The 23,330-nt window shown below is 44.2% G+C and overlaps 11 protein-coding genes across 11 annotated transcripts; 6 read left to right on the plus strand and 5 right to left on the minus strand.

The window, feature by feature from the left end:
• Positions 1-1,592: 1,592 nt before the first annotated feature.
• Positions 1,593-3,411, plus strand: VTP01DRAFT_9740 (uncharacterized protein; the record flags this gene model as incomplete). Its single annotated transcript, XM_069388999.1, has 3 exons — positions 1,593-1,674; positions 1,728-2,943; positions 3,006-3,411. The coding sequence occupies 3 exons, from the start codon at positions 1,593-1,595 to the stop codon at positions 3,409-3,411; spliced, it is 1,704 nt and encodes a 567-aa protein (XP_069240159.1).
• Positions 3,412-3,572: 161 nt separating this feature from the next.
• Positions 3,573-4,596, plus strand: VTP01DRAFT_9741 (uncharacterized protein; the record flags this gene model as incomplete). Its single annotated transcript, XM_069389000.1, has 6 exons — positions 3,573-3,710; positions 3,772-3,978; positions 4,036-4,158; positions 4,216-4,274; positions 4,328-4,459; positions 4,509-4,596. The coding sequence occupies 6 exons, from the start codon at positions 3,573-3,575 to the stop codon at positions 4,594-4,596; spliced, it is 747 nt and encodes a 248-aa protein (XP_069240160.1).
• Positions 4,597-4,989: 393 nt separating this feature from the next.
• On the plus strand, positions 4,990-6,600 carry VTP01DRAFT_9742 (uncharacterized protein; the record flags this gene model as incomplete). Its single annotated transcript, XM_069389001.1, has 4 exons — positions 4,990-5,122; positions 5,198-5,808; positions 5,870-5,979; positions 6,042-6,600. 4 exons carry the CDS (start codon positions 4,990-4,992, stop codon positions 6,598-6,600), a joined length of 1,413 nt encoding a protein of 470 aa, XP_069240161.1.
• Positions 6,601-6,854: 254 nt separating this feature from the next.
• VTP01DRAFT_9743 (uncharacterized protein) lies at positions 6,855-7,208 on the minus strand (the record flags this gene model as incomplete). Its single annotated transcript, XM_069389002.1, has 2 exons — positions 6,855-7,025; positions 7,092-7,208. 2 exons carry the CDS (start codon positions 7,206-7,208, stop codon positions 6,855-6,857), a joined length of 288 nt encoding a protein of 95 aa, XP_069240162.1.
• A 323-nt stretch (positions 7,209-7,531) lies between these two features.
• On the minus strand, positions 7,532-9,716 carry VTP01DRAFT_9744 (uncharacterized protein; the record flags this gene model as incomplete). Its single annotated transcript, XM_069389003.1, has 12 exons — positions 7,532-7,649; positions 7,711-7,807; positions 7,879-7,956; positions 8,014-8,395; positions 8,458-8,695; positions 8,763-8,963; positions 9,021-9,061; positions 9,127-9,174; positions 9,227-9,274; positions 9,335-9,418; positions 9,482-9,621; positions 9,686-9,716. The coding sequence occupies 12 exons, from the start codon at positions 9,714-9,716 to the stop codon at positions 7,532-7,534; spliced, it is 1,506 nt and encodes a 501-aa protein (XP_069240163.1).
• Positions 9,717-10,952: 1,236 nt separating this feature from the next.
• On the plus strand, positions 10,953-12,092 carry VTP01DRAFT_9745 (uncharacterized protein; the record flags this gene model as incomplete). Its single annotated transcript, XM_069389004.1, has 2 exons — positions 10,953-11,722; positions 11,789-12,092. The coding sequence occupies 2 exons, from the start codon at positions 10,953-10,955 to the stop codon at positions 12,090-12,092; spliced, it is 1,074 nt and encodes a 357-aa protein (XP_069240164.1).
• Positions 12,093-12,360: 268 nt separating this feature from the next.
• Positions 12,361-13,676, minus strand: VTP01DRAFT_9746 (uncharacterized protein; the record flags this gene model as incomplete). Its single annotated transcript, XM_069389005.1, has 6 exons — positions 12,361-12,584; positions 12,648-12,687; positions 12,748-13,000; positions 13,060-13,304; positions 13,365-13,556; positions 13,623-13,676. 6 exons carry the CDS (start codon positions 13,674-13,676, stop codon positions 12,361-12,363), a joined length of 1,008 nt encoding a protein of 335 aa, XP_069240165.1.
• A 136-nt stretch (positions 13,677-13,812) lies between these two features.
• VTP01DRAFT_9747 (uncharacterized protein) lies at positions 13,813-15,436 on the minus strand (the record flags this gene model as incomplete). The annotated part of the gene is made up of 5 exons (XM_069389006.1): positions 13,813-14,200; positions 14,262-14,543; positions 14,605-14,991; positions 15,053-15,270; positions 15,353-15,436. 5 exons carry the CDS (start codon positions 15,434-15,436, stop codon positions 13,813-13,815), a joined length of 1,359 nt encoding a protein of 452 aa, XP_069240166.1.
• Positions 15,437-15,522: 86 nt separating this feature from the next.
• VTP01DRAFT_9748 (uncharacterized protein) lies at positions 15,523-18,028 on the minus strand (the record flags this gene model as incomplete). The annotated part of the gene is made up of 13 exons (XM_069389007.1): positions 15,523-15,601; positions 15,659-15,876; positions 15,944-16,041; positions 16,102-16,245; positions 16,312-16,492; positions 16,557-16,658; positions 16,721-17,094; positions 17,145-17,201; positions 17,270-17,310; positions 17,372-17,480; positions 17,562-17,672; positions 17,740-17,802; positions 17,860-18,028. 13 exons carry the CDS (start codon positions 18,026-18,028, stop codon positions 15,523-15,525), a joined length of 1,746 nt encoding a protein of 581 aa, XP_069240167.1.
• Positions 18,029-18,096: 68 nt separating this feature from the next.
• VTP01DRAFT_9749 (uncharacterized protein) lies at positions 18,097-18,492 on the plus strand (the record flags this gene model as incomplete). The annotated part of the gene is made up of 1 exon (XM_069389008.1): positions 18,097-18,492. One exon carries the CDS (start codon positions 18,097-18,099, stop codon positions 18,490-18,492), a length of 396 nt encoding a protein of 131 aa, XP_069240168.1.
• Positions 18,493-18,942: 450 nt separating this feature from the next.
• VTP01DRAFT_9750 (uncharacterized protein) lies at positions 18,943-23,281 on the plus strand (the record flags this gene model as incomplete). The annotated part of the gene is made up of 17 exons (XM_069389010.1): positions 18,943-19,188; positions 19,260-19,452; positions 19,531-19,682; positions 19,752-20,151; positions 20,213-20,320; positions 20,387-20,468; positions 20,531-20,693; positions 20,751-21,116; positions 21,169-21,552; positions 21,615-21,776; positions 21,832-21,972; positions 22,032-22,160; positions 22,220-22,341; positions 22,405-22,495; positions 22,564-22,685; positions 22,743-22,860; positions 22,925-23,281. The coding sequence occupies 17 exons, from the start codon at positions 18,943-18,945 to the stop codon at positions 23,279-23,281; spliced, it is 3,336 nt and encodes a 1,111-aa protein (XP_069240169.1).
• Between the last annotated feature and the right edge of the window lie 49 nt (positions 23,282-23,330).

The raw sequence follows: 23,330 nt of genomic DNA on the forward strand, positions 1-23,330 counted from the left end.
GATGGAGCAAGTATCTCTCTCGTGGATACTATCGGCATGGATACAGAACAAGCCGAGATTGCTAAAGTTTTTTGAACCCGTGGTTTGACAGTGATCCGGCCAATCTCAGACCAGCCTTGCGTATTCCTCTCGATTAAATTGTCAATGAGCAACATACTGTACATTCGGACGTAAAATGTACTTGATCAATAATTTTGTGGAGGTGTGGGTGGGTGGTTGGCATCACACAACAATTTCATAGAACTTTCTCTTATCACAGTCGTCTATTGGTAGACTTTACTCCTTTGCTTCTTATTCCATTAAAAGCATTATCGCAAAGTCTCACAGTATTTCACTTCGCTTTCCCTTGCAAATACTTCAGTGTGGCTGAAGACAGTCCCAAGATGCTGTCGTTCCGCTCCAGCCGTAGTCAATCCATACTCAGGACAGCAGTATGGGTACGCGGTCATTGTGGACCTAATATAGCAAGCGGGGCAAGTTTCTAGCTGGAGTTAGACTGACGGGGTTCTCACAGAGTACGGTGGTGTGTACGGATCGGCTTCTGGAGGGTATGCTATACCAGCGACTTGCATGAGTGCTCATACTGTGTTTACGTGACGTTGTACATCTTTGGCGTCGTTGTTGTCGTTTTGTACAATAGAAATGGTCCATTTGAAGAGTGGTGAAGAAATGGAGGATATCTGAACAGAAAAAGATAATCGAGTTGATTTAAATCAACTGCAGTACGTACGGAACCGGGAATGGAGAAGTGGACGTGAGATGGTGAACGCAGCGGAAATGAACCAAAAGCTTGAGCTTGAACCATGTTGGCTGTTTTTGACTTACCGTCCGCATCTTGCATCACTAACAATCCAGAATATTGTACACAAATAAGTAGCAAAGGAGGCATTAAAAGTGAATAATGTACCTTGCGGAATCTGTCGAGGTACTCAGTAAGCGGATCATCTCTTCTGAACAAGTTGGATCTAGATTAGTATGTAACGACCTAGCCAAAGGCCAGTTTAAGCGATGGTACGGCGATCTACGTATCAACGTCGTTCAATCTAACCAAGCTTAATGTAAAAATCGGGACCTTCCCCTTTACTCTTCTTCCTCCCTCTTTTCCGCCAGAAATATTTACAGCTGCTAGCTTTTACAGCTGCTTGCTGCTATCTGGCCACAGCCACAATAGAACCTATTTGACAGCAAGCTCTTGCAATGTTTATGTTCCTGCAATATGGATATATTCGCAGGAGTGTATGATAACTCATTGTACTGTATAATAGATGAATATGCTGATTCAGGTGATATTACTGCTATGCAACTTTGCTGGCGACGATAGAGTGCGTATAGATTTTTGTTTTTAACGTGAAGGGGTAGATTATCTGAGCGATGACAATGAAAATGAATGCATTGTATTGTTCGGGCTGGGTCTTCCGCATTCCTTTGGCTGAACGGGAACATGGTGCACAGTCTCTCTCAGCCCAGCAAAAATTTGGACTACAGCTTTTCCGTTGCATCGTGATCAACCTCCTTCCAACACCACTAACGTTGTCTTGTAAACCACTTCTCCTCTTCCTTCTCGCTCGTTCTCAATCGCATCACGACGGTTAATGGCAGACAAGGGAACATTTAATTCTGATACGATGGAGCCTACCTCTGATCTCTCTCGCCAGACCGCGGCAATGGAAAACGGTGAGGAGTATATACTTTGCCGTTGGGTGACATATTTCTAATTTGAAGAGCAGACACAGAGGAGAAGAACGCAACACCTACACGTAGCAATACCTTCGCGCTTTCCTCTGTTATGGATACGCCACGTGTACGACGGTTCTCTGCGAAGTTAGCCAACGCAGCAGCTTCAATGTCACCTAACTCTCAACGTACAAGACCATTTCCGGCTTTTATCGATCTGGAGAACGACGACGACCAAGAACACCAAGAACACGATATTATGGCAATAGATTCACCCTCACCTGTTAGACGCACAGTGAGCAAGAGCATCTTTTCAACATCACCTTCTGACATGGAATTTTCATACACATCATCAACATCACAATCCTTAACCACGCAGCCGTTTGGCATTGAACAAACACAACGAAGAAGACGTACAATTTTACGCCACAAACACTCCATTAAAGAAGGAGTCTGTGAAGATGACGACCTTCTAAAAGCTGAACCACAGAAACAAAGACGCAAACTCAGACATTTGAAAGAAAAGAACAAGAACGAAAAGGATGATCTAGAAGAAGACATATTTAGCATAATCGAACGTCGAAGGGAGTCTTCTCGACAGAGCAGCGTCTCTTCCGACGTAACCATGGGTAGCAGCAGCAACGCGGGCGGGGATGAAGAAAGTTCCGCGGCGGCAAGCAATCCTAACAACAGTAAACCGGGCAGACGGAGAAAATTACGACCGCACAGTACTATCGTCACACCGACGATCGGTGCTTGGGGCGGCCTGACAGCCGCCTCAAAGGACATTTCCACATCCGGATCAGACAAAGGTATTAAACAGCGGAAACGGCGGAAGAACACCGAGCAGGTTGTGATGGGAACAACCAAAGGAGTCAAGGCGGATCCAGCAACCAAAGAAGGCTGCAGCAGCGATGGCAATGATTTTGCATACAATGATGCTACCCGACGCCGCCGCCGGCGACCAGATCCATTATCTGAAAAATTGTACAAATTCAATCGGATAGATTCGTATTCCACGCTTGACTTGAGCCAGCACCTCGTTTTGCCGGACAGTCAAGGATCGATCCAGCCGAAACGAAAAAGTAAAGTCGCAGAAAATGCTAACGATACACAATCTACTGTGGATAGCAACAATCAACAGCAAGAACAAGAGGACTCGAGGAAGGGCAATGAACCAATGGTTATTGACGACAACGATGGCGGCAACAATCGTGACAACATGCACAGTGAAGAATATAATGATAATAATAGTAATAATAATCCAAGGTATGAACCCTGTCAAGAAAAAGGTTGCATCCACATACTCACCGCTGTTGTTGTGCTGGTAGTATACCCGCACATACCTCGTCATTTGATCGCGAAGCATCCTCGCCTCTAACGGCAGAGCCTAGTCAAGATGCGCAGGATATGTACGCTTTTCTGGCTTCACAGGAATCAAAACCAGCGTCTTTTTTACGTATGCAAACTGAAGAATGTGATGACGGCGACGATGATGATGAAAATGAACAAGTAGAAAAGGCTCAAGAAGAAAAAAAGCATGAAGGAAACGATAATGCAAACGATGTTCAAATCCAGAAAGTTTCTAATGATACTGCTGAGGAGCAACAGCAAAAGCAGCAGGAAGAAATCTCCAAAGAATCCATTTCATCTTCGCCATCTTCGTCTTCTTCCCCTCGCAAAACATATCTTGGCCGAGTAGTCGGTACTGTTGTTGATTTTTTCTCTGCACGTTAACTAAAAAGCACGCATTGCATCAATGTATGAATTCATCAATGGTACATTGTTTCATAATAATATCTGTCCGTTCGATTTGTCTTTTGTATATTCCTGTCCTGTTGTAACGTATGAGAATTTTAAAACAGGTTCCTGCTTGATTCAAAGTCGCCGGAGAAGAAATGCAGGCCAGTCGCAACGGCAGACAAGCAGTTCAACCCAGAGCAAGGATCATGACTCGGCGAGGAGGACGTGCATCGACTTTACTTGCCGCAGTTCTTGTAGCCTATGCAGCTACTGTCGCCGCTGAATCGTCCGAAGTAAGGAAAACAACGTGGTGATGAAAAAGACAATGCCGAGGCTGACGATTGACGTTCGTAGGCTGGAGTACCAAAGTTATCCGTTTATCACAAACACGGCAACGACTATGTGAAGCGAGGCGAGATCACTGGACTACCACACTCGCCTGTGTATACTCCCAACAGCAGAGAGACACACGTAAAAACGACGTTTGATGCTAAGACTCTGTATCAAGTCAAAGTACGTGATGAAGAAACTGACCGCATCGTGCTGACTACCGTGAAATATGTAAGAAAAAAACAGACGCTAAGTAGCGTGCGTTGTTCAACTTACCGGTGCTGTTAGTGTCAACTTGTGGCCAGCGATTATCAAGACGAGTTTAGAGTGCATTTGGACGATCAGGACAACGTGTACCACATTGATTACTACACTCTCAACAGCGAGTGTCCTGTCTCAGGAACCCAAGAGGTGCTATTACATGTCTACTAGCGAAAAAGGAGTACAAACTTTAACAATGATTGGCAGGTAACTCCAAAGAGCACCAAAAGCACGGTTAAAATTGTGCGTGCCGATGCTGCACCGCGGTACGTGAGACACTTATGCAAAGCGAATGCTTGCTAACACGACTTTGGAAAAGCCCCGTTTTGGGTGGAAAAGGTGGCGGCGCCGCGACGACGGCGAAAACAAGACAACAGGTACCGACTGGTCAGAGAACGGAGGAAGGAGAGATTATCTACGAAGAAGAAAAATCATTCTTCCAGAAATACTGGCAAGTAGAACGCTTCACTTATTTTATCCGTCTTCTAACATCAATGTAGGTATTTGCTCCTAGCGGGTCTGCTTATTCTCATGAGTTCATCGGCTCCTCCACCGGAAAATGCACAGCAGGGCAGCAACAGACGGTGATGAAAAGAAATTTGGAAGAAACATATCTTGATATAAAACTTGCATCAAAAATACAATCACTGCTTGGAACGTCCATTGAATAATGCAAAATGGATCTTTGAAGTTTTCAATGGCAAGCATATCATCCGCTTACAATATGGATTGCTACATCGTTCCTACGAACTCTAGCATATGGGATGATGGTTGTGAAGTTTGGCTACGATCAAGTAATCAGTTACTTCAAAACACGTGCCTGCCAATCTGGCTTGTCATGTCAGGTGAACCTTGAGTCACTCATGGTCTGTCATCGTCGAGTGGTCCCCAATTTGCTGTCCGAAGAATTTTTCTTTTTGGATAGGGAAATCTTTTGATTGGGAAAGCAACCCTTTCGAAAAACTCACCAGGCACCCGACAATGTTGGATATTAACTTGCTTTTGGAGGATCGCGGTGGTAACCCTGAAATTGTAAAGGAGTCGCAGCGAAGACGCGGTGCTCCCGTTGAAATTGTTGACGAGATCATTGCCCTCTACAAAGAATGGGTCAAGAGTACGCCACACAACACAGCTTTGAACTGCACAAGACGCTTCTCTTGACGCTTTATTTTTTTCCCCTCTCATGTAGCTCAATTCCAAAGCGAACAAAAAAACAAGGAGATCAACGCCATCCAAAAGGAAATTGGCAAAAAGTTCAAGGCCAAGGAAGACGCTAGCGAGCTCGTTGCAAAGAAAGCACAGCTCCAAAAGGAAAAGGAACAGTTGTTGGCCCAGGCGAAGGAGGAAGAGAGTATCTGGAAGGAGAAACTCTCCACCGTTGGTAATATTGTCCACGCTTCTGTACCCACTTCTATGGATGAGGCAAGTTCTCTGCCACCACCCAGATCCGCTGGCATATTTGTTAACCTTTATTCCGCGTACCTGCAGGATAACAATGAGATTATTCGCACTTACAACCACAACGGCGTCGAGCCTGTCAAAAAAACTGATATCTTGTCACATCACGAAGTTCTTGCTCGGTTAGATGGCTACGACCAGGATCGTGGTGCTAACGTTGCTGGTCACCGTGGATACTTTTTGACAGGTGTTGGTGTTGATCTCAACCTCGCCATGATCAACTATGGTCTTTCTTTCCTTGCTAAGCGCGGCTACAAAAAGTTGATGACTCCCTTCTTCATGAAGAAGGATGTCATGGCCAAGACTGCTCAGTTGAGCCAGTTTGATGAGGAATTGTACAAGGCACGACGACACGCCGCGACTATCTATTTATCTGTCTTTACTAACTATTCATCATTATCAGGTCTCCGGTGATGGTGATGACAAGTATCTTATTGCTACTTCTGAGCAGCCTATCTCTGCCTTCCACGCCAATGAATGGTTCGAGAAGCCTTCTGAACAGCTTCCTATCAAGTAAGTATTAACGACGAGAGCAGTACTTGGATGAATTGTGCTCACTTGGTGATTCTTTAAAGATATGCCGGTTACTCTACCTGTTTCCGCAAGGAAGCCGGTGCTCATGGCAAGGATACCTGGGGTATTTTCCGCGTCCACCAGTTTGAAAAGGTCGAACAGTTTGTCTTGACTGATCCAGAAAAGTCTTGGGAAATGTTCAACGAAATGATCGGCCATTCTGAAGACTTCTTCCAGAGCTTGGGTCTCTCGTACCGCGTCGTAGCCATCGTCTCTGGCGCTCTTAACAACGCAGCCGCAAAGAAATACGACTTGGAAGCCTGGTTTCCATACCAAGGCGAATTCAAGGAACTCGTCTCCTGCAGCAACTGCACTGACTACCAATCCCGCCGCCTTGAAATCCGATGCGGTGTCAAAAAGATGTCTGACCGCGAGAAGAAGTACGTGCACTGCTTGAACTCGACTCTGTGTGCCACCGAACGCGCCATTTGCGCTATCTTGGAGAATTGGCAGCGCGAGGACGGTCTCGAAATCCCACCTCCTTTGGTCCCCTACATGGACGGCCGTACCTTCATTCCATATGTTAAACAGCTCAACACTAAAGCCAATGCAAAGAAATAAAATAAATTTCTCCAATGTTTGTAGATAATGACCACCAGTATTCCTGTCAAGTTCAAAAAAGAATGGCATTCTTATGCACTGTGACGCACGTCTACGCTCATTAATACCACAGGCAAACAATATTCATGTACAAAGTGACAATTCATATGGTCAGGAGTCTTCAGATAGTTTTCTGATATGAGTCCCAGTGCTCAAGAAAGTCAAGTGCAGATATGCAATCGTTATTTATAATCGGTTTATTGTCTGTTTGGGTTTCACTTGTCGATACGAGTCAGCATCATATGCAGGGTGTTGTGAACCTTGGCTAATTCGTCAGCAATCTGGCCTTGACCTTGGTGCTCGTATGGATCATCTTCCAAATTGGGCGTATCACGATCGTCGATGATTCCTTGCTTGTACTGTTCGTCAATGGCCATTAGCTTGTTCTATAAAACAGCAGTATCTACTGTTATATATTCGGATTGTATTGAACTTGTTGCAGATTATATTACCTGGAGCTTTCGTACATCGTCTTCAGTATATTGCCGTTGAGAGACTTCAGACGTCTCCTTCGCAATGTGAACCAATTGCTCGTGGATTTTTTCTGGTAATTTGTAACTTATAAGCATTGGCACTCCAACAAAATATTTGAATCTTTGCATTCTCACCGAGATCCTTTTTCATGGTTGTTATGTTCGTATGATCTGAAAAAGAATGATAGACTATTGCCAGTCAATACCCTTTTTTAAACAGAAATTACAAAATTGTTATTGAATGGATTCCATCAAACCCCAGCAGTATTTGTGACAACTCCCTGCTCCAAAGAGTTGCATGACATGGAAGGTACGTTTACGAAGCACAGGCAATAAATAGTACGGTGAGATAAGTTCATTCGGATGATGGGATATCCAATGCATAAAAAGGTAATTTAAATATGTCTATATCCAGGCTATTACTGTTGTGAACGCTTCTGCCACCAAGGTTTGGCGGCCCTCATGCGTTCGCCGTACACTTGCACGCAGGGTATGCAGGCTGAATACATTACTAGCAACGTCAATGCTGCAACCGTGCTAAATGGATGCATACAATATGTTAGTGATTGTTTGTCACGGAGCGCTCCGACGCACTCACTATGTCCATCCGTCACCCAAACTCCCACGGATTTGCACAGCCAAGAGTGATGATATCATAGACAGAACACCCCGTGTAAAGTTACTGACTGAGACAACTTTGCAAGAATAGGGCAGGCGTTAGCATTTAGAAAGATGTCAACTTGAAAGAGAAAACGAAATTTCTTACCTGATGCCGACAGTTGCAGATACGATTCAACAAGATAGGTTGTACCCGTGGTAATCGTATACATGGAGCCAAAGGTGGCTAGAAAATGTCATGAGAATTGTTTTTGCGTCGATGTTTTGTTTGAGCTCGACTTACTAAACAAGTAACCGACCAACGGAGTGAACCAGTGCAGGTGACTCTCGAGGAACCATCCATAGATCAAAAATCCACCGATCAGAAATGGAACTCCAAGATACAAAGGTGTCAAGCGGGATTCTTGTTTGAATACACCGTTGTTGCTTTTCATTTGTCGTGCGTACAATCGATCGGCAACGATGCCCGCAACCAAACTTCCTGACGAGTTGCCGATACCACCGGTCAAGTACAGGAGCCCAAGCGAGCCAGTTTCAAAGTCATAATTGCCAGCATACGTCGAGGGGAGAATGGTTACCAACAGGAAAAACCAGCCAAATGCAAAACTGATAGGCATGCATATTAAAAACACATCTGGCCGAAGCAGCAAAGCAAGACTTTTAAGCTTTTTTACATCAGAGTGTTGTTAGCTCATATGACGACAGACCAACAATGATTATAGCTTACAGGGTTGAATTTGAGTTCTTGCAGTTGTGATTTGAATGATCGTCGTGCGCCGTTGTCAGGCTTTTGTTGTGCTTGCTGCTCTTGCTGAGGTCTATACAATGTTTCTCTCAAGAGCAGCAGGTCAGCAATGAATATGGCACCGCCAAACATGGCCGAAATGTAAAAAATCCAGCGCCATCCCAGGTACTGTGCTACGTAGCCACCTACAATCGGTGCAAATGCAGGCCCAATAATAACACTTGTGAATTAAATGCATTAGTGATCCACATATATATATGGTTGCTCCTGATGATGAGCCAACTTACGAAAGCATAAATAGGCTCATGGCCTTGCCACGTTCGTGTGGAGCGAACAAATCTGCTACTGTTCCACCTCCAACGGCCATACCAGCGGACGATGCGATGCCTTGCAATATGCGCATGGCAAAAAAGAGGCCAAGGTTTGTAGCAACGCCACAGATAATTGTGAAAACGGTGTACAGAGCCATGGCAATCGTATACACCCACCTGATTTACAGAGGAGTGAGCAAACTAAACATATACAATGATTGTATCGGTCTATACCTTCTTCCAACACGCTCGCTAAGCGGTGCCCAGACAAGCGGCTATCGCATGCAGGTGTGAGTGAGTCGGAGTGAGGACAACTTAGCTCGTCTTCTGTGCAACTTACTGCGGCACCCACAACGAAGATAAAGAGCGCAATCGTTGCGTTGATTGTCTAATCCAATTCATTCAGTCCAAATTTCCTTGAGATAATCGAATGCACGTACGGTCAAACTGGTATCAAAGTATTCTCGTAAATTTTCGGTTGCTGGCATCTAACCAAGATGGTTACCATGTGTGTTATTAAATTGTTCAAACATGAGATATTTACGTACATAGACAGATGATGTGAAGTATCCGATGAGGGAGTTGAAAAAGACCAAGCCAAAGTTAGTCCATCTCTTCGAGTTTGACCAGTTCTACATATTGATCGATCTGTGAGTGCTTGGCACTTCGTCAAGGGATATTGGCTTCTTACTTACCCGCGGATTGAGCGGATCTATAATCAGTTTCTCGATATCATCATTTGGTGGCGTCCCTGAATGCAATGTGGATTTTTCAACATCGCTGATAGATGACGAGACGTTGTCAATGCTGGCATTGCGATCTGGTTTGCTGGCGACTGTTCTTGCCATGTAAGTAGTTGTTAGAATTGTATTGGATAACTTGATCTACTGTCAACGAACCACCACGCTGATCTGTCGTGTCTTGCATCATCAATCACGGAAAGGAAGACGGCAACGACAAAGATGGAAACAAGAGAAAAATGAAAAAAAGAGTAAATATACCGTGGAAATGCATGCATGTGTGCGGCCTCAACTATACTCGGGAAAACAAGCAGCCGGTCAAAACAATGCACCTTGCTGGAGTGTTCAATGAAAACCAGGAATAAACTGTGAGTTACCTAAATACGCAATTGTTTGACCTCATTGCATACGTCTCACAAGCACAGATGAGCGGATCGTGAAAACAACGACCGAGATTCAGGGCAGTCCTTCCGGACCACTCAAAGCCCAATCCCTCTCACGTCATCTTGTATAATGATGCGTACGAGTTTATACTAGTGAATTTCGGGCTTCGTGCCATTCTCCACGATGATCTGTTATGCTACTTGACCTTGGCTTGAGCTCTCCATATCAGTTGAGTCGGCATCGGTGGCATTGTTGTCCATGAATTTGATGCAACGCTATCATGCTAAAGTGGAAAATGTTTGGTTACTTACTCCAACCTTGACAAAGCTAGACCTTGAAATAACCTTCAGGTGGAGGATCTACATCCTAGGCTCCTGGATCTTGATACAGGATTTCAATTGCGTGAATGATGGCTGCAGCGAGCGGATTAGTTGTTTAACTTTTTACTTTATGGTTTAAACGTGGGATGCTGTATCCTATTTGCTGGTTCAAATATCTGCGCATCAGCAGTTTTGGAAAAGCTTGCGCTTAGCAATTTTCCATTAGGCAATCATGATCTTTCAACCGGCCAAGAGAAAATGCCACGAAAGAGCCAAGAAATAAGAATCACAAATTTGCAAGGTTCCCTAAGCTTACAGTATTTAGTTTTCGACTCCAGCAGCAACGCTGACTAGGAGCACTAGTATCCTTATCACCTGTCATAAAATGGAAAGCTGACGGGATAATGTTTCCATGGTTGCCAAACATATTGGCAAAGGGATATCAACATTCGATGGTGCCGTGAAATGCTCAAACATCATAGTAGAAAGCTTCTTTCGAGATGCTATATAATATTCAATATACATAATAGTCCAAAATTCGTTGACTAGTCATTCAAGACGGATACAAATGTCAGGAGATGGTATTTGACGTGACACATGCAACTTCTTTCCCAACCCCAAGACCGGAGTTTCCTGCTATGCAGAAAGAGAACCCAAAAAGAGAAATTATCTCTGTCTCATTTTTTTTCCAACTCACTTTTTTTTCCTTCCCTTCTCTTGTCATGGCCGTCAAGCTGTATACCCCGGCAGAAGTCGAGAAGCACAACAACGTCGACTCTTGCTGGGTCGTCTACAAAGGCAAAGTCTACGATGTTACGGAATTCCTCCGGGATCATCCCGGCGGTGAAGACTTGATCCTCAACTTCGCCGGCAAAGATGTGTCTGACGTTCTCCACGATGTCAACTACCACCCGCACTCAGATGCCATCTATGACATCTTTGAAGATTTTTACATTGGCCAGGTTGCTCAGGACCAGACGGCAAAGAAGCAAGATGAGCAGCAGCAAGTAGAGGAGCAGGAAGAAGAGATCGACTATAGCAAGGAAGATTTCCAACCCAATGTCACCGATCTTGCGCTAGACGTCAAAAAGAATCAATTTTTGGACCTGCGAAAACCGCTTATTCCACAGATGCTAAGAGCCAACTTTACAAAGGAGTTTTACCTGGAGCAAGTTCACAAACCTCGGTATCTTCCTTACCCTGCTCCGTTCTTTGGTCATCCGCTTTTGGAACCTTTGAGCAAGACGGCGTGGTACGTTGTACCGATCATCTGGCTACCTGTTGTAGCCTACCAGACCAAGCTCTCGCTTGATTACGGCCTTCCGGTGGCCACAGCCGTGTGTTTCGGTCTCGGCATCCTCATTTGGACCCTGCTGGAGTATGGTTTGCACCGATTCCTTTTCCACGTTGACCAGTGGCTTCCAGACCACCAACTGGCCTTCACTCTTCATTTCACTCTGCATGGTTTTCATCATTATTTGCCCATGGACAGGTAAATTTTCAGGAATGCCCTTATCGATTTGGGGTGGAGATACTCATACGGGGGATTTTTTATCAGATTGCGGCTTGTGATGCCACCAGCTCTCAATGTGTTCATTTCCTATCCCTTAACGAGATTGGGCCATCTCTTATTCCCTCCCATCATTGCTCACGCCATTATTGCCGGCGGTTTCTTCGGCTACGTTCTCTACGACTGCATCCATTACTACTTGCATCACGCAAAGGTCTTGAAGTTCCACTTTAGCGAGATGAAAAAGTACCACATTGCTCACCACTACAAGAACTTTGAGTCCGGTTACGGCATCACCTCAAAGATGTGGGACTATGTGTTTGGCACCGTCTTGGAGTACAAGGATGATTAATTTTTCCTATCTACTACTACATCTCTATTTTGATGGTCCTTTGTGTTTCTTTTCTCAAGTCTCCTCTCTCTGTCTTTCTTTGTTTATTCTAAACCTTGTTGTGTGCTGTTGTTTTGTCCACTCTACTACATCTTACTTGTTAATCTAAAGTATCTCCTCTCTCTGTCTCTGTCTCTGTCCCTGTCTCTGACTCTTTTAATAATACATAACTCAACACATAATTTGTAACTTCGATTTTAATTGAAAATGCTTATCTTTTTATCTTGCTTTACAATTTAGCAGCTTTGGCAGCTTCTTTGCGTGCTTTAGCTACTATGAGTGCAGCTGCAGCTCTAGAGTTGGTTTCACGGCCCAATTGTTCTGAAATCCATCGACCGGTTTCAATTAGCTGCTCCAAGTTAATGTTTGTCTTTAGTCCCAAGCCATTCAGCATGTAAACAACATCCTCGGTTGCCACATTGCCCTTAGCACCGGGTGCATACGGACATCCGCCTAAATGAAGATTATCAATATCTATATCTCAAGACATCACACTACCGGCGCCACGCATCTTACCGAGACCTGCCACCGAACTGTCTACGATGCGGACTCCGTACTACGATGACCATGATGAATATTAGCTTACGTGCACCAGGGTATCCAAAGATAAATCTACCTCCAATGCCTTCAATATGTTAGCCAGTGCCTGGCCGTAGGTATCGTGACAGTGGACAGCGACCATCTCGACAGGCACTACTTTGAGAACATGCTCCAGCATGCGTGCCATCGACCCAGCTGTGCCTACACCGATGGTATCTCCCAAACTGATTTCATAGCAACCGGCTTCCTGCATCTGCTTTGCCATCTCTGCCACTTTCTCGGGCGCCACCTCGCCTTCGTAAGGACATCCGAGGACACAAGAGACGTATCTGTTTCAAGTCCAATAATTATTAAATCATTTTAACAATGTAATGATAAGAAAACTCACCCTCGAACTTTAAGACCCTGATCCAGTGCAGCCTTGGTTACCTGGGTCAGACGCTGCATGGCTTCGGCTGTCGAGCAGTTTGTGTTCTTTTGGTTGAATGTCTCTGTGACTGCGGCAAACATCGCAACCTCCTTTGCACCGGCCTTGACGGCATTCTCCACACCACGGACATTGGGTGTCAGCACAGGATACGAAACGCCTGGATTCTTCTTGATACTCGTAAAGACTTGGTGGTTATCGCCCATCTAGGTTTTTGTCTTTTTTAACATCTTAAGCCTAGGGATTTTCTGCATATTATTATTTACCTGCGGTACCCATTTGGGGCTAACAAAACTTGTTACTTCAACGACAGGCAGACCGGCGTTGGCGAGCCGTTCGATCAGCTCAATCTTGACAGGGGTAGGGATAACTTGCTTTTCATTCTGCAGACCGTCGCGTGGACCGACCTCGACAATCTTTACAAAGTCATTGCTAGGTGTAGAGTACCGACGGGCAAACTGGAAAGCATCTTTAGTTCGCAAAGTAGGGAGCAAACTCGTAATAACTTAGTACTTGACACATGCCTGTGTGTAAACTGGACGCTGCAGTGTACGAAGGGTACGTAACGATCGCAACATGATCGTTCACAGAAGGAAAAAAGCAAGAGCAGCGAGATATTTCCCACGCCAATCTAAATACAGTGTACATTATGATAATTTATTGATGCAGTGATGATTAATGCAGGACATTTCCATATGTACTAATGATTTTTTTTTATCGTCGTTGCTTCTTTCCGTAGTTCTTTCTAGACACTTTCTCCTCTCGATCTTCATCGTCGTCATCGTTACCGCGTGATCGGCCTCGCTTGGAGCCCTTGAATCCTCCTCGTTCCTTCATCTCTAGCGTGGCTATCCGGCCAGCTTCGCTGACACGTTCCTGCAGTTTCAGAACCTCATCCTTATCTACAGGGAATAGATCCAACTGGCGACCCAAGTCCTTTTCAATACGCTGGATAAGTTCGACATCGTATTGCGTGACAAAGGTGACTGATTTGCCCGCTCTACCGGCACGAGCGGTACGACCGACGCGGTGGATATAATCTTTCGAAGATAACGGCACATCGTAGTTCAATACAACATCGACGTGAGGGATATCCAAACCTCTGTTCAACGAAATGTGGTCAGCATGATCTGACAAAGTCCGCTGCTCTTATTCGTGCATACCTGCTGGCTACATCTGTGGCAACCAGGATATTTCGCTTGCCTTGCTTGAACTTTTCCAAGGCACCCAAACGTTTTGCTTGTTCCATTTGACCGTGAAGCGGGATCGCTTGCAAACCGAGGTTTCGAAGCATAATTGCCAACCGCTGTGTATCGTTGCAAGTACGAGTAAAAACAATGACCGAGTTGCCAGCAAACTCGTTGAGCAAATATGCCATATAACATTCTTTGTGTTTGAGAGGGAAGAAGAGATAGTATTGCAATAATGTCTTGACAGTTGAATACCTTTTCACAATGTTAGCAAATTTCTCAAAGACAGACTGCATTTAAATATCTAAATGCTTACTTTGTGGCGACTTCGATCTTGACAGGTTTTGATAAACTGGCACGCTGCAACTTTTGTACTTTAGTCGTCATCGTGGCAGAGAAGAGAAAAGTGTTTCGTTCGCGTGGAATAACTCGAAGGATCTGGTCGATCTTTGGTCCAAAATCCATATCCAACAATCGATCGGCTTCATCCATTACGAGGTATTTGAGGTTGCGCAGATTGAATCCCTTCGTGTTCTCCAAATGGTCCTGCAAGCGACCGGGTGTGCAGACAATGATGTGCGGGTTCTTGGACAGTGCAATAGATTGAGCCATCATCTCCATACCACCGACAATTACAGCGCAACGCACACCAATGTCTGAGCCTAGTTTTTCGAAAGTTTCGGCAATTTGGTACGCCAATTCTCTGAACATGACATGCATTCAGTAAACAAGGCATATGCAAAGGATTCAAACAAATTATTTACCTTGTAGGTGCCATGACACAGGCAAAGAAAGGTTGCGGGTTATCCCAGAGCTTTTGGATAATGGGAATTGCAAAAGCCGCTGTTTTACCGGAACCCGTCTGAGCCAGACCAATAATATCACGACCTTCGAGTGCCCAAGGAATGGATTCCAGCTGGATCTGTGTTGGGTGTTTGAAATTAAGCTTCTCGCAAGCGTCGCATAATTGTGGCAAGACACCCTGAAACATGTAAAAAATGTGCAGGAACAATTCCGTTAGAGACTATTATTCCAGTCTACCGATCTGCCGATTGCCAACTTACCAGCTCCGAGAACTTGGTTTCCTCGGGCTTCTTCTTTGACAATGCCTCAATGTCAATGGAAGGCTGGGTTTTGATCTCGGGCATGATCTCAAATTACTTTGGAAACGATCGAGGAAAGAAAAAAATTGTGGGATGCAAAGCAGCAGAAAAGATGAAGATAAACTCCGCATTCAAAGCAGTATGTCGTACAGGATTTGCAATCTTTTTACAAATTCATCATCCCCTTTCCGGCCTTCGTCCTTGACGTTGCTAGAGCAAGCAATGTTCAGTATTCTATACACGAGTTGAAAAAATGGAATATCTAACCTTAATCGATGCTTAATAGGATCAATCGTGATAATTCTGTCTTGGAGACCGCGATGATGCTCCTGGGCTGTCTTTTGATATGCACCTTCTAAGGTTGCTGCTATGGATTGATCTATCCTTCTCCCTCTTCTCTTAAGAATAGCTTGAATAACTACACCGACAACTAATATAGTCTTATGCAAGTACTCTGTTAATCTGTACAATATATCATCCTTGCACTGTGGGTTGACATACTGGAATAGATAACCATACACACAAGGAAAGCAAGCGAGATTTTATATGCACCTCAGGAACTGGGAACTCTTGCCCTCGTAGCTCTCGACTCCACAATAGCATATGCAAATGACTCGCATATTTTACAGCAGCCAGGATGGCAAAGGACACTGTAAGATGGTACATAAACATACTGGGACAAAGGAAATAAACAAGTTCTTGACTACTACCTAGGACCGATAGCTTGATCGAGCTTTGACTCAAGTGCAGGTGCTGCCGAAAGATAATACGCAGTATAGAGTACACCGGATGAATGACTATCATTATCATTGCTAACACTCCAATAAGTGTGATCATCGAGCCTCCAAGATGATCTACGCACATTTACATACAAGGTTAACAGATGTAAAGCCAAGGATGAAATCAAGTTCCAATCTTACTGAATATGGAGGATGCTCGCTGAATGGCATCTGACAAACCGTTGAGTTGCGCACGGACATCACCGATATGATATTTAAGAACATCCACAAGCAACACTGTCTCATTTAGCATTTGATGCATTGAGTCTTTCACTTGAAAAGATAGCTTTGTCAAATCTCCAGTAACATTGGTTTGGATTATCTGAATTCCATTAGCGCCAGAGAATGAGAGATATTTCAACAAATTCAATATGCATATGACTAACTTGCATGTGCAGCAGATCATCCAATGTCCTTCTTTGCGTGAAATATGACTCTCGAATCCCTTCTTGTAACATCTGTAGCTGTAAACTGGCTTCTTCAAATACCTGGTTTTCTTATAAGGTCAGAAAGGTAACAAAAGCACCCGGTCGGTAACCCTTCAACATGCCTCTCTTGTTGATTCTTTAAAATATACACCGAGATCATCTAACTGTTCCTTGCTCCAATCGACAATATCTTGTTGCAGCTGCTCCTGTGTTTCGAGAACAGTCTCAGCAGCTTGCTGTATCGACACCACCATGTCCATCAAGTTAAAGATCTCTCGAGTGGTGCGTGTCTGTGCATCGTTGACGTGATTCTCGAACAGAATCCAAAGGTCGGATTGAGATTGCCGTATAGCCTCCAAGGTACTTATTTCTTCGCGACGCCATTCCATCAAGCTCCTTTGTTGCTCACGTAGCAATTGAAAATGGCGAAGCTGGTGAACGGATATATTGCGATGCAGTTGCTCAAGAAGCTCTGTGATCAATGTGATAGATCGTTCTAAGCAAGCAGAACAGAAATAAACTAGAGTGGAAGGTATTTTTGCATACCTCGGTCCAAACGGTATCGCAATGCCTGGCACATCAACTCTGCGTCTCGAAAGTAACCTGCATGCAACGGTTGCGATGTTAAAATAGTATACATACAATGTAAGAAAGATGCATATTGAGCTCACCACTGTAAGACGTCCATGTCTGAGGAATATTTGCAAGCCGACTAGTATATGTTTATGTATGTAGTTAGAAGCCGTTTGTCTCAAATAGATGAAATTTCGTACCTGATGCAGTCTTCCGCATCTACGTCGCCACCCTGTGCGGCCTCTCGGCAGATCAAAGGGATAGGGATGCTGGCAGTAGCAAGCTCACACAGAGTAAGCTGCAAAGCATCTACAGTCAAGTATATAAGTCGTTTGTTTCTCGTTGAATATGTATCTAGGATAGATGTTATGTACGAAATATACTGCTTACATTGGATCTTTTTCTCTTGCTTGATAGTCAAGGATTGGCACCCTTTTTCTAGCGACTTGGTAGCAGCCTTGAAGCAATAATCATTTTTGCTCTGCAATGCTTGCAGTGTTTCTGTGAAAGCCCATTGAGAATGAATTGACTACCTTTTTTTATGTCAAATCATTGGGATTTTGCTTACGCAAGCCGCGGTCGACAATGGCTTCGTCCTTGAAAGATATTTCGAACATGTCCTGTAATCGATCTAGGACATGTCCGATTGTTATCACACATAGAAGGCTGCATTCCATGCGTATGCTACCTTGAATCGATGCAATCCTGGTGTCACGCTTCCCAGTCTCCATATCAGGAACGACAATCTCCTTGTCTACTGCTGACCGTCTCAAAAAATATCGCCATCCGCTGCATTTGCTTTGCATAGAAAGGAATACAAGCAGGAGAGGCAATGCTCGATACTGCAGTATCTTCATTTTGGCGAATCCAGAAAGGAAATGAAAAAGGACAGAAAAGCTTTGCTGCTAGATCTGAATTCGTCGGCATGACATTTTTAGTGCAAGAAATCCGACCGAGATTTTGGAGTATCACTGCTGCGGATCGTACCATACACTTTTGTGCTATTATGCCCGGTATAATCAATCCAACAACGACTTGTACGCTGACTTCACCGTACGAAATGTCTCCAGCTGAAAGCTATGAACGCTTACAGCAGTTCTTGGATACCTACGATACCACGCAGCGATTTACAGTAGACGACAATAATCATGACATGGGTTTACTGTGCGCTCATTTGCCCAGCGGCGAGATTCGAGCGACCACCGCACGGCTCAATCGAGAACAAATCAGTAACTTTATGAGAAGCCACGGTTTCCAGTGCTGGCAAGTAGGAGGAGAGTCTACAGCGATCGAGTGTACGAGACCTCCTACGTCGTCCTAGATATTTTTATGCACATCTATTACTATGTCCTCCTCCGTTACAAATTCGCTTAGCAAAGTGCATCTGTACTTCACTGGCTCTTGCAATAAATACATTAAACTCTTGTTTTCATGTATCAATCGAGACGTAGATTGTTCGGCAAACTTCCTGGATTCAAACATGAAATTTCATGTCCGGCTTCCCTTATTTGACGATTCGTTTCAAAGCTAAATGGTGACATGCACTTAAAATACCTGCTTGCTGTTAAAGAATAGCCTATCCTCAGAGCTCCTTGCATTGACAGCGTGGAATATGCGTTGTTATTTGTCGCAGCAATAGCACCGGTATAGTTCATCCGGGTCAGTTCATTGATTGCTTTTGCTCATAATCATCTACAGTCCTCTCTATTTCACTGTCCATACAATGCTTTACTTTTTCTAGATATTATATGCTGCATACTAGCTAAAAAGAATGAGAGGTTTGTGTGCAAAATTATTTGGTAAATTCATCAACTGTCCAGCAAGAAACGTCGGGTCGGGATTACCGGATTGCCTGCAGCGGACGTTCTGTATATTCTTTAAGCAACACATGTCTCTCATTGACGATTTCAATGAGGCCGTTGACGCTGCAGTCGGTCTCCCAGGCGTCAGCTTCGACCACTCCTACGCGGGCACGAATGGGTACAGCGCTGGCTTCGATGGAGCCGAGAATGTTCGGGTACGTAGACCGCCGTTCGCCTGACACGTAAGGAGAAACTGCACAACCGAGTGCTGACAGTTTCATTTCAGCTGGAAACCGGATATGTGTCTATATCTTCAGGATTTGGACAAGCTGAGCAGCCTATATTTGCCTTGGACTATGTTCAGTTCCAACTTCCCGCCGACCTTGTCGACCTGGCAGTATCTAACAATATACTTGTGATGGCTCTGGAGAGTTCACGTGTGCTACGCATCGACCTGGATAACCCCCTTGAAGTTGAAGGTAAAGCGATCGTACATCATAATTGCTGTGTAGATCGTGTTTATTTTCTCACAAAAAAGCGGTTTTGAATTTACAAAGATATTGAGGTAACACGTAAACCAAGCGACGGCAAGGTTACAAAGATCTTCTTCGATCCGACCGGACGGCATTTGCTACTAACGACCGACCATGGCGAGAATTTTTATCTGTACGAGAAATGGAGACGCACAAAACAGCTATCGAAATTGAAGGCAAGTAAACCGCAACGTGATCAGACACTGTTGCCCGATACAGCGCAGTAACGGAGCATGCAACGGCAGGGTATCACGATATCTTCGGTTGCATGGAACAAGCAAGCAACATTGACGGATCCTTCTACACGCGAAATATTGATCGGTACACGTAATGGTCTTATCTACGAAACATGCCTCGAACCAACAGACGATTTCTTTCGACGCGAGGAAAAGTATTTCAAACAAGTATACTCTATCCACGAAAGCACAATGCCTATTACAGGCTTGCATTTCGAGCAATTTCCCGTTAATAGCCGCAAATATTTTGTAATGGCTACCACACCCACGCGGATATACCAGTTTGTTGGATACGTCGGTCCGTCCAGTGTTAACGGTACGAGGCAGTCACCTGGATATAATGACGCAGAAGATCGTGGCGAGAGGGCAATGTTCGAAGGATTGTTCTCCAAGTATGATGTTAATCCAGGTACAATCCCGCTATCTGTATTCAAGCAACCAGAATGCTCATCGGCCAATTATTACTTCAGGTTTCCAAGAACTCCCAGGAGATCTTCCATTCAGTGAACTACATTTTTTCAGTAAATTCCATGAATTGCAACAACAAGGTGTTGCCCAGTCTTTTGCTTGGTTGACAGGTAAGGAATGGTACAATGATTTGATATATGTTGTAGTCCGGTATATTTAACGTGTTTTCGAAATAGGTCCTGGAATCTACCACGGTGATCTAGTATTTGGATCGCAAGAAGTCGGCGATAGCGTTATTGACAGTGTACAACTATTACAGTACGTAAACTAACGGTATCTGATCGAGACTTTTCATTTATAAGTTGCGCTTTTTTATACAGATATCCTGCCGTTTCCCCTGAAGATGGCCTTGGAAAAGTAGTAACGGAAACGCCCATCTCGTTAGCGCTTACAGAATTCCACTTTCTTTTGCTTTACAAGGATCGCATCCGAGCGATCTGCCAACTCAATGACCAAATTGTTTATGAAGAGATGATCCCGATAGTATGTCTGATCAATGACAATTTTGAGAGATATATATGCTAACAAGAAACATCGTAGCAAAAGGACGAAACGATCATCAGCATGGCTGTGGACGATATTAAGAAGACTTTTTGGATATTTACCAACCAGTCTATCTACGAACTGGTAATCAAGAACGAAGAAAGAGACGTATGGAAGCTGTACCTTGAGAAAGGACAATACGACACCGCGCTGCAGTACTGCAAAGATCCAGCGCAAAAGGACAAGGTGTACACTGCTCGAGCCAGAGACTATTTCGATCAGCGAAGATACCAAATGAGTGCCAAATATTTTGCAGAAAGCACTGTACCTTTTGAAGAAGTGTCATTGAAGTTTGTGGAGAAGGACGAACGGGATGCACTGCGCGTTTACCTTATAAGCAAATTGGAACGATTCAGAAAAAAGGTAAGAAGGAAATCCAATCACGTTGAGAAACGGCGACTCATCTGCCCTTTAGGATCTAACACAAAAGACGATTGTTGCGACGTGGCTCACAGAATTATATTTATCCAAACTGAACGATTTGGAAGATATGATATCTTCCGCGCATTGCGCTCCCGTTGGCATTGTCCAAGATTCTGCTACCAACGGCACAGTAGCTCACAATCCGGCTGCATACTATGAGGAATTAGAAAGTGAAATCCGGGATGAATTCAAGACATTCCTAGATACATATCACAATATTCTACACAAAGCGACTACATATAAACTTATGGCTAGTCACGGTCGAAACGAAGAGCTCTTATACTATGCAACCATTATTGGCGATCACGAGCGTGTGATTAGCCATTGGGTGGTTGAAAAGAACTGGAGCAAAGCATTGGAAGTACTGAGCAAACAGGTATATAAACGCCAAGGAAACTTTAGAGATCTACATAGGCCGCCTCATATCTTTTTAACCAGGCGAAACCGGATGTTTTTTACAAATATTCGCCAATTCTCATGGAGAACGCACCGTACGAGACTGTGAATGTTTGGATGCGGCAACCAAACTTGAACCCTCGCCAGCTTATTCCTGCCTTACTTCGTTACGATCATTCACGCACGGGAAAAGAAATGACTCAGGTACGGTTGATCGGAACATATTAAACAGCTAACAGGCTGCTAACTGCTTTGACAGAACCAAGCTATCCGATACCTTTCTTACATTGTGACATCACTGGGCAACACAGATCCAGCTATTCACAACCTGTTGCTCACTTTGTATGCCACTGAACCCACCACAGACGAGACTGCATTATTGACCTTTCTCAAAAATGAAGTATGTCAAGGAAACTACTAGTTGCCTGCGTCTACGTGAAACTAACGAACATTTGAAAGGGTCGCGAAATGCACTACAACTTGGATTATGCTCTTCGCTTGTGCAGTCAGAATCAGAGAACTCAGAGTTGCGTGCATATATACAGCCAAATGGGTCTATATGAAGAGGCAGTGAATCTGGCACTGAAGGTTGGTTCTCGCCAATGAAAAATTACCACTATAGATCCACTTGCTGACGCGGTACTTAGCATCATGATTTGGAACTCGCACGTATCAATGCAGATAAACCTGAAGACGACGATGCTTTGCGAAAGAAACTTTGGCTCAGTATTGCTAGTCACGTCGTGAAAGAAAATAAGGATATTAAGACGTAAGTCCTCAATTATATTGAAAGTGTAGTCTGGAAATTAATTTGTGAGCACTATTATTACAGCGCTATGGAGTATCTGAGACAGAGCGATCTATTGAAAATTGAAGATATATTACCTTTCTTCCCTGATTTTGTTTTAATTGACGACTTTAAGGTGAGTACTCAAGAACGATGCCGCTGCAGCTATATCCTATACTAACAAATTTTTGGTTTCCTTTGAAGGATGAAATCTGCGCTGCGCTCGAAGAATACAATATCCACATCGAAGAGCTCAAGACGGAGATGGATGAAGCGACCAGGAGTGCTGACAGCATTCGCTTAGATATACGGGAATTGAAGAGCAGGTATGCATTCTGAACGATTAACAAAGATACAACAGCTAATCGCTCTTTTGAATCCAGATTCGCCGTTATCAATGCAGTGGAAAAGTGCTACATTTGCAATTACCCATTGTTAACCCGGCAATTCTACATTTTTCCCTGTCAGCATGCTTTCCACGGTGACTGTCTTATAAACAGAGTAAGTAAAAGCTGAAGTGCATAGCTTTTGTAAGGCGATTATATTCTAAATACCAAATTATTAGACGACGAAGTATCTTCCAACGCGACAAATACGTCGACTCGCGAATCTTCAAGAGTTGTCGCGAGAACTTAATACATCTCGAGGAATTTCTAGCCCAGTACCTGGTGGCAGCGGTGCAAGTCGCTCTTCAGCAACTGGAAACAGCCGTGGCATTGTCCTTCCCGGCGACGCTGCAGCTGCGGACGCAGCGCACGAGTCTCCTAGGAATGCACTTGCCCGAAGCGAGCAGCTCAAGGAGGAACTCGATGATATAGTGGCTAGCGAATGTGTGCTTTGCGGTGATATAATGATTCGATCTATTGATCATCCGTTCATCGGCGATGATGAGTTGGACGTAGTTAGCAGCTGGGCAATATAAGTAATATACCCCACTTTTGGATACGATCGGACTTTTGGTATTTTCACAT

Source organism: Rhizomucor pusillus (assembly GCF_041956525.1).
Source record: "Rhizomucor pusillus strain CBS 183.67 unplaced genomic scaffold VTP01scaffold_7, whole genome shotgun sequence".
NCBI lineage: Eukaryota > Fungi > Mucoromycota > Mucoromycetes > Mucorales > Lichtheimiaceae > Rhizomucor > Rhizomucor pusillus.